Below are 10,462 nucleotides of genomic sequence, written 5' to 3'. Positions count from 1 at the left end.
CACTTCTCTCTCTCAAGACTCTTTGTAACCAGGAAGATACGTATAACACACATAATCTGGCTGGTAATCAGTGGGAAATTTCTAGGTGGGTCCTTGGGGACAGGTGGACAACACCCATCCACAGCATGATGGCCTCGCCAATGGGATGTATGGGCAGTACCTCTCAAGCACACAGTACCAGAATCCTGTGTATAAAATCCACTCAAAGGCCAACCACTGTTTGCTACTGCCAAGGGGTGAGTTTCAGCAGTGCTGCACTCTCCACACCAATGATCCCAAAACTAACGGAGAATGTGTGTGTTAGTAGCAAAGCCACACTTCGGATTCCTCTTACACTCCTTCCTTTTGCTACATCGTCTTCTCCTTTTACTTTTCATGAAAAATGCAAGTTTTTCACAAGAAATAACGTTAACTTATGTTTCTTTTTTCAAATTTTTTGAGAAATTTTCTGGAAACGAGATAATGGGGTGTTGAAATTAAGGACAAATGCTAATATCCCCTAAACACAAAATTTCTGTCAAAAAGCTTTTAAGTTATTAAAATCTATTTTAAATAATTAATTATTTGATGTCATTTTTTTAAAATAATTCATGAGAAGTTTAAACTGATGGGTATAGATTTCAGCATCAAAGGAAAATTGGCTGACGGTTTATGCAAGGTGTTGCATGATTAAACATGGAGGGAAAGAATGTCTGGTACGTGACGTTTCATGCTAAATCGAATTGACAGGTCCCTTATGCACCGAAAGGCTGATCTTACCAATTCTGGCCCACAAACAAATAATTGAGTATTTCCACTCATGGTTCGCAAGAGCTCTCTTTTTGTTTGAATACGATATAGAGCCAAAAAGTTAACCTTGGTTAACAAATTTCAGGGGGTGAACAATTTCCCTTTCATTGCCACTTTTACAAGATTTTTGCACCAAAAATCTACCATTTTTAGCATAAAATATATAAATATCATTTATGGAGTATTAACTATACTCTTTCAATCTTACACAAGAAAATAATCTATTTGACAAAAATCTCGTGTTTATCTTTATTTGATGTAAAAAAAAAAGCATTAAATTAGTGTCATTCATAATATCTTAAATGAGATTAGTTTCTGATTTAATGAATTAAAGATATTTATTATAAGGAAAAAATACTATTTCTTGTACAATTTTATTATTGATTAAAATTATAAAATATTATAAAATAAAATTGAATTAAAAAAATATACTTTCTTAATAAATTATAGTATATAGCTAAAAACTTAAAGTGTGTTAAAAAGTCCTTTTTAATAAATAAATTTTTAAAAACACTTATAAACTTGTATTTAAATAAGTTCATGCAACTAACATTTCTTGTTCTTAATTTAGACTTCAACCTAGATGAATTAAACTTATGAAGATCGACCTTTTAGAAAAATAAAGACTAATATCACAATAAATAAAAAATTTTAATTTTTAATGTTGGTGTAAAAAATTATATTTATGAATTCTAAAATTAAATTTTAAAACCAATAGACTTATTTTACATAATAATTTGTGATGGAATACTAATTAAATCCATAATTAAAAAGAATAGGCAAATCTTAAGTGAAGAACATATAAAAACTGGGTGTAAAAAAACGTATATAAGAACTGAAGGTAAGGAGTAAGGACCAAATCTCACATGCATAAAAATAGACTAATATTAAACAGATAATTATAAAAACTAAATTGTGTATGTTTATATTATACAAATCAAAATGCTATTCTTTAAAAAAGAAAAAAAAACTCAACAGGAAATTAAAGAAATGGTTTTTCTTTCAAAGGGCCATTATTAATATTTAAACCTGTCCACCCTCAATCTAAATCAATTTGACAAAATTTGTGTCTTTCTTAAACTTTTTAAATACTTTATGGAAAATCATTCTCAAGTTAATTAAGTATTATTTTAGAACGCCGTGAGTTATAACAATTATATGTCGGGAATTATGATAAAAAATAAATAAAATAACTACACCAAACTGCTGCCCTCTCTACATGCTAACGGTTATTACAATCTGACATTTGTTTTACTGATTTTTATATCGAGAAAATTTGAAGAATTAAAAATAAAAATAAAAATAAAATTCTAGAGAGAAAAAGAATTTATTATATTAACTAATGAGAAAAAAGTATTACGTGTTTATGTTAAAAAAGATAGAAAATATTAAAATTATTGTTATAATTGGTATCATTATTAGAAATTATGTATAATTTTCAAGGATAAAATGGAGAAGATAAAAGTGGACGTGAAATGAGATAATCTCTCTTGTTATTAGTATATTTAATGGTCCATTAGACCCCTATACTTAAGGTTAAACGACCATTGTAGTATACTTTTACAAACAAAATATCAAAATGGGACTGTTTTGAAACATTTTACACCTTTGGGGTAGTTTTCATGGGTGTCGTTATGGGCCATAGCGACACCCATAACACGTGGCTTTTTTTTTTTTTTGGCTTGGTGGGCTGGACCGGGCTGGACCACTGTCGCTATAGGCTGAAGCACCACACCTGATGGGCTAAAAAAAATTATATAGCCCATAGCGACACTAAGCAAAGAAAAAAAAAATACGAAATTAATAATAATGTAGAATAAATATAATAAACTGAAAGTTATTATTATATAATTATAAAAAGAAAACAAATTTTTATAAAAAAGTAATTTTAAATAAATAATATGTATTTTTTTAAACTAAAATAGCGCCCCAAATTTTTTTTTATTCGTTTTTAAATAATTTTTTATACATTATTTACTTCTTTTTTCAAATTTACATTATTTATTATTTGAATTATTTTATTCCCTTTTATCTGTTAATTTTTTATAAATTTGTAAACAATTTTTGTATTTATAAAATAATATATATAATTTCCTTAACTGGCGCTATGGGCCACAGCGCCTGAGTGGAGCTGTGGCCCACAACACCCCAAATTTTTATTTTTATTTTTTCATTTTTGAATTATTTTTTTACATTATATTACTTATTTTTTCAAATTTACATTTTATATTATATGAATTAATTTTTTCCTTTTATCCGTTGATTTTTGATAAATTTGTAAACAATTTTTGTATTTATAAAATAATATATATATTTTCCTTAACTGGCACTATGGGCCACAGCGCCTGAGTGGAGCTGTGGCCCATAGCGTCCCAAATTTTATTTATTTATTTTTCGTTTAGGAATTATTTTTTTACATTATATTACTTTTTTTTTAATTTACATTTTATATTAAATGAATTTTTATTTTCCCTTTTATCTGTTAATTTTTGATAAATTTGTAAACAATTTTTGTATTTATAAAATAATATATATATTTTCCTTAACTGGCGCTATGGGCCACAGTGCCTGAGTGGAGCTGTGGCCCATAGCGCCCCAAATTTTTTTTTTTTTTTTCGTTTAGGAATTATTTTTTTACATTATATTACTTTTTTTTTTAAATTTACATTTTATATTAAATGAATTTTTATTTTCCCTTTTATCTGTTAATTTTTGATAAATTTGTAAATAATTTTTGTATTTATAAAATAATATATATATTTTCCTTAACTGGCGTTATGGGCCACAGCGCCTGAGTGAAGCTGTGGCCCATAGCGCCCCAAATTTTTTTTTTTTCGTTTAGGAATTATTTTTTTACATTATATTACTTTTTTTTAAAAATTTACATTTTATATTAAATGAATTTTTATTTTCCCTTTTATCTGTTAATTTTTGATAAATTTGTAAACAATTTTTGTATTTATAAAATAATATATATATTTTCCTTAACTGGCGCTATGGGCCACAGCGCCTGAGTGGAGCTGTGGCCCATAGCGCCTCAAATTTTAATTTTTTTTTTCGTTTATGAATTATTTTTTTACATTATATTACTTATTTTTTGAAATTTACATTTTATATTATATGAATTTTTTATTTTCCCTTTTATCTGTTAATTTTTTTATAAATTTGTAAACAATTTTTGTATTTATAAAATAATATATATATATTTTTTAACTGGAGCTATGGCCCATAACGACTTAAAATTTTTAAATTTTTATTAAATAATTTATGCAGATGTCGCTATAGGTGATGGAGACTCTTGTAGTATATATACCCCCCTTCCGTTCTATTTAATCACATCGAAATCTCTACTTCATTTGTTGTTTTTGTTACTGTATTTGTTATTTATCCACTAAATCAGTCTGGTTGGTTCTTTGCTCCTGTTAAGTTGAGTTTTAAAATGTTATTTATGATTGAAATATTTTGTAGTTTAAATAAGTTGTATGTATTTGTACTAATATTTTAATTTTTCTGCAAATATTATGGATCAAATTATCGCTTATATTTACACTGGAAGGATGTATGACAGTCCAGAATGTGGTGTAACATTTGAGGGACCAAAAAAAGGGATGTATATTAAACGAGGTTTAACTTTGGATATATTAAAGAGAAGGATTCACAACAAATTTCATCTTAAGTCAAATCAAGTTATATTATCTATAACTTACAGATTTGTTGTTTCACAGCATGGTGAGAGCAGATATTCTTCATTGGAATTGAGTGACGATGATGATGTACAATGCATGATAGAAGCTTTTATGAGTCAGAATGTGATGCCAATAATGGAATTACATGCTGAAATAGGTAACTTAGAATCTTCAACAATTTCGTTAGAAAATTTGTCAATTCAACGATCACCGGTGATGACAAGAGACGAAGATGAAGATGACGAAGATGATGAAGACTATCATGTTTCATTGTCATATGAAAGCAATGATGAATCAAATGAAGATGAAATCGATAATTGTGAAGTATCTGATAGTGACGTGGAGTCAAATGCTATTGTTGAAAGTCCAATGGTTGAACCAATTTCAATGTATCCATCTACTGAAGGTAACATTTGAAAATTAAATTTGTCAACAATTTGTGTTATTTGTTTAAAAAATTTTGTTTAAATTAGGTGGAAGTGAATTTTGGGGTAATTTACCTCACTATACTAATATCAATTGGAGTCATCCCGATGAAGAAGAAATCCCAGGGATGGATGTGGCTAATAATTGGTCTATTGGCGAAGATTTATATGTTGGATTGGAGTTTGAGAATAAAGATGCAGTAAAAAATGCAGTAAAGCAAAACGCAATGAGAATGCATCAGAGTTTTTATGTAGTTGAATCGAAAACGACAAAGTGGGTTGTTAGATGTCCAAATGCGCATGATGGATGTCCATGGTACATGAGAGCTATTGAGTCAAAGAAATCTGACAAGTGGAAAGTGACTCAATGAGGTGGACGTCATACATGTTTGAACATGTCTTTGTCACAAGATCATAATAAGTTGGATTCTGAGCTAATTGCATCATTTATACAAGGTAAGTTTTGCAACTGCAACTTATGATATTATATTAATAATAATTTATATCACCGATTTTGAATATTTAATATGTAGGAATGGTTAACCAAGATCCAGCAACCAAGATTAGCCTTATCCAAGAAAGAATAACATCTCAAACTGGGTTTAAGATATCATATAAGAAGGCTTGGATGGCTAAACAAAAAGCAATTGTTAAAATATTTGGTGATTGGGAAGAATCTTATGCTTTTTTACCCCGGTGGCTTAAATACATGAAGGAAATTGCGCCTGGATCTTTTTATGATCTGTGTCATGATGAGTTTTTCGTTGGTAATCGTTGTCACCGTGGTTATCGTCAGTTTCACAGGTTATTTTGGACATTCAAGCCGTGTTGTGATGCATTTGATTATTGTAAACCCCTGATACAAGTTGATGGCACTCATCTGTATGGGAAGTATCGAGGCACACTGCTTATTGCCACAACACAGGATGGTAATAACAATGTTCTTCCTCTGGCATTTGCTGTGGTGGAAGGAGAAACATTACTTGCGTGGTCGTGGTTTTTGGCTCATTTGCGGCTACATGTTACAAATAAACAAGGAATATGCTTAATTTCTGATCGACATCGTAGCATTAAATCGGCCATTGACAACGAGGCACTTGGTTGGAGACCGCCAAATGCATATCACAAGTACTGCATTAGGCACATAGCAAGTAATTTTAATACTCGATTCAAGGATGCCAAGCTAAAACAACAACTTGTGAAGTTAGGTAAGGAAAATTATTTTAAAATTATTCGTAATTTCATTATTCTAATTGTGCATCATTCATAATTTGTATGCAGGGTATACACCATGTAAACACATTTTTGATCGTAATCTGGAAAAGTTTTGTCAATCTAGCCTTGATGTTCAAAGGTGGATAGGAGAAGTATCAAAAGAAAAATGGAGCATGGCATACGATGCAGATGGTCGGAGATACGGTCACATGACAACAAATTTGTCTGAATGTGTTAATAAAGTTTTAAAGGACTGTAGAAATCTGCCTATCACTGCATTAGTGCGATCGACTTATACGAGGTGCGCTGAGTATTTCAGTACTCGTGGTAGTCGTGCTTTATCTGAAGTTTCATCAGGGAAAGTTTTCGTTTCTAAATTGGTTGAGGCTTTGCAAAAAAATCAAGAAGAGGCTTGTTCCCACCAAGTTTGTAGATATGACATTCAAGCTTCAAAATTTGAGGTTGAAGAGGCATTTGATCCAGTAAGACAAACAGGGGGAAAGAAATGGGTAGTTAATCTAAACGAACGATACTGTCAATGCGGAAAGTTTACAGCATTTCACTATCCTTGTTCTCATGTTATAGCTGCATGTGGTGTCGTTAGCATTGATTACTACCAGTTTATAGATCCAGTTTATACAACTGATTATGTTTTAAGAGCCTATTCTGGTCTTTGGGAACCAATCAAAAATGAAGACTTAATCCCTCCAAGTGATGAGGACTGGATACTTGTCCCAGATCCAACATCTGTGCGTGGGAAAGGCCGACCAAAATCAACCAGAATTAGAAACGAAATGGACTGGGTTGAAAGCTCAACGCGACGACAAAAATGTGGTATATGTAAACAAGAAGGTCACAACAGGCGCAATTGTCCGAGAATATGTAACCATGATGAATAGTTTAATTTTTTTTCGATGATTACAATTTTTTAAAGTTAATCAAATAGTTCATAAATATACAATGTCTAATCATCATCCTCCTCATCCTCCTCATCTTCCTCCTCATGATGACCAACACCTCTAACAGTACCAGGAGTGAGAATGCATCGTCGTCGTCTTTCTCTTGCCGCCCTTTGAGGATTTCTACGAACATGTCGCTCCGATGGTGGATGACTAGCCTCAGCTGAAAACTGTGGTCGCAAATCAACCCCTGTAACATCAAATTTAAAATACAAATTTAAATTATTAATAATAAATAAAAGAATAAAATAATAGACAAATTAATTAAATTTTATATTACCTGATGTATAAGCATGAGTGATATAAGCATCATCATATGGAATATGATATGGGGCTTGCTGACTATGCTGCGTGTCATCCTGTGGCCCACTTGGTTGTGGAGTTGCAAAAGGAGATTGCCCAAATATGGCCATCATTTCTGACGAAATGAAGGGCTCGGGTGATGCTGCGGGCCTGTGCTTAGGTGATCCTGTGGGCGACTCTTCTAAACCAAGTGTTTGACAAATATCTGTCGTCGTCATCGGAACCGATGTCTCAAAACCTGGTGGGCGCGGTGGATGGTACCAATATGTGTTCTGGGAGACGGAAGGATAAGTGAAATCCTGTGAAGGAACATAATAAATCCCTTCCGGTCTGTCTGGCACGGCAGGGTATATCTGGTCCACAGCCTCAATTGGCGTTCTTCGTCGTCCTAATCCTGCTGCCTCCCTAGAGGATGGAGGAACATTGAATGTCCCCATCTCATATGACTCTGAAGGAGGGGGTGCTTCCTCAGCTGGCTCAACGACACGGGCGAGATAGTCATCAGATATCGATAAAAATCGATTAGTTTGCTCTGTGACTGCCTCCAATGAAAAGTCATCTCTGCCAGCAGGGGAAGTCAAGTATGCCAGACATTCAACTACATCTCCCTACATATACAACAAATGTCATAACAACTTTATATTTAGACAAAATATTGTATTCAAATATAATTACTAAACAGCACATACCAGAACTGACTCTTTAACTTCATCTGGATCAATGTGCGGCTTCCCTTTCCTCCGGTACCATCTCATATATTCTGAATTCGGACCTAATAGTCCGACATGTGGAGGAGTAGGTGTGAAGTGATATTCATATCGATGACCCCAATGTTGTAATGCTGGACTTAATATTGTAGCCCAGTCATCGTCTACCTTGCCGCGTAAGGTCAATGCATGCACATTTGCAGGAGTCATTGGAGGATGTGGAATTGGTTGTTGGTAACCAAATTGCCTCATCACCCTGTCCGGCTGATGCCATTCACAAATACACAGACAAAGTAAGGGGATTACAGAACCCCAAATCTGCATCCCCTGTGTGTAGTCAGCGGGCATCTGTTCAGAAGGGGGATATGGCTGCCAAATTATCTGTAAAATAAAGTTTTTAATTAGAAAATTAAAATACAATAAATATTTATAAAGTTTTTTTTAAAAGTACAAAACGTTAATTACTTACCGATTTCCTAGTACTACGATCAAAGTATTTGCGATAATATTTTATATCATCGCTCATACTTATTTTGGCCCCTGTGTTTGACCACCTGAAAAAACATATTATAAATAATTAAATAATGTTTTAATAAATGATTAATTGTCAAAATACAAAGTTCCAAATTTGCTCGTACCTTAAACCAATTGGACTGGCTGGAGGAATAGGTGGAAATGGTGAAGACATAATGGTTGGGAATCGTTCCCATGCCCATAACTGTAATAAAAGAGTAAACCCACCACAGGTTGGGGTTTTGTAATCGGTAGAGGTGCATAAATTCCGATACAAATATCCAAGCACAGCTGCACCCCATGCATAACTCCTAATAATGTCAAAATCGCGCAAAAACAGCAACCATCGTAAGGACACATACGCTGAAGATCTATCGGGAACAAGCACTCCTCCTAGATAACGTAATATCCAGGCTCTAGCATAACGAGCCAAGACATGTACATCATCTATGTCATCAGCAATGTCCCCAAAGACTGCTGCCAACCAAGATAGCCTAACGCGATGTCCTTTTATTTCAGACTGTGGTGGAACAACCCCTAACAGCTCGTCAGCTGCATAAAATCAAACCACAAAATTAACTATTATTAGTATTAACAATATACTATAAATTTACGAATAATTTAAAGTCAACTTATAATTACCTAATTCCAATATATTTGGATCGCCTCGAGATACTATTGGTTCACCGTCAACCGGAAGACCAACAAGCATGCCAACGTCTTGAAGAGTAATTGTGCACTCTCCGAAAGGCATGTGAAATGTATGTGTCTCTGGTCTCCATCGCTCTACCAAAGCCATTAGCAAACCTGGACTAACTTTGATATAATTCAGACGTGCTATCCATCCAAAACCAGCTTCATCTAGCAACGGAATTATTTGTTGTGGAACTCCTGCAATTCCACTGCGCGACGGAGCAGCACGTCGTGCTACTAGTCTCCTGTCTTCATCTCTGTTCCAAACATGCTGTGACACATGCATATTTTGCAACGATAATAAATCATCGTCGACTGGTCCACATGTCACACGCATGCCCGTAGAAGATGATGATGATGATGCCATCTATAACAAAATGTAATAAAATGAATTATTTTAAAAACATATAATTTATTTTGAAAATTTCATCGACATTATTATACCAAAATAATAAATAATAACATACTAACATCATATATAATTTTCAAATAAATGACAATAATTAATCAATTAAATAAATAATTTGATAAAACCTATACCGACTACTTAATTTTAAAAGAAAAACAAATATTCAAACTGAAAATAATAAATACCTGGTAATATTTGAGATGAGGAAATCCACCAATAAATTCAAATTAAATAACAATAATCTGAAAAAAAATAAAAAAGATAACATAAAAAACGTATCTTCAAAAAGGTTTTTAAAGCAATTTAAAATATAAATAAACTTATTTTCTAATTAAATAAAATTAAAACAGAATTAAATTAAATAAATTAAAAAATTTTAAAAAACTTTTTTCTAATTAAATAAAATTAAAACAGAATTAAATGAAATAAATTCAAAATTTAAATAAACTTATTTTTTAATTAAATAAAATTAAAAAAGAATTAAAATAAATAAATTCAATATTTAAGCAGAAATAAATTAAACGTATTTCAAATATAAATCAATTTTTTTTAATTAACATAAATAACACATAATTAAATTAAATCAATTTAGAATTTATATAAATTTAATGACACAGAAATAAATTAAATCATTTATAAATTTGTAATTATTTATTTTTTTAATAAACATAAATTACACAGAAATAAATTATATCAATTTATAATTTCAATATAATTATTTATGAAAAAAATTTAAATTAAGCAGAAATAAATTAAAGGTATT

The 10,462-nt window shown here is 31.6% G+C and overlaps 1 protein-coding gene across 1 annotated transcript; it reads left to right on the top strand.

Annotated features, from left to right (window-relative positions):
* Positions 1–5,435: 5,435 nt before the first annotated feature.
* Positions 5,436–7,014, top strand: LOC145950248 (uncharacterized). The gene is made up of 2 exons (XM_083061310.1): positions 5,436–6,108; positions 6,182–7,014. The coding sequence occupies exons 1-2, from the start codon at positions 5,436–5,438 to the stop codon at positions 7,012–7,014; spliced, it is 1,506 nt and encodes a 501-aa protein (XP_082917436.1).
* Positions 7,015–10,462: the final 3,448 nt, after the last annotated feature.

Source organism: Cajanus cajan, chromosome 8, assembly GCF_000230855.2.
Source record: "Cajanus cajan strain Asha chromosome 8, NIPB_CcT2T_4, whole genome shotgun sequence".
NCBI classification, from domain to species: Eukaryota; Viridiplantae; Streptophyta; class Magnoliopsida; order Fabales; family Fabaceae; genus Cajanus; species Cajanus cajan.
The sequence above is the reverse complement of the archived record's forward strand: the minus strand, read 5'-3'. Positions and strand labels throughout refer to the sequence as shown.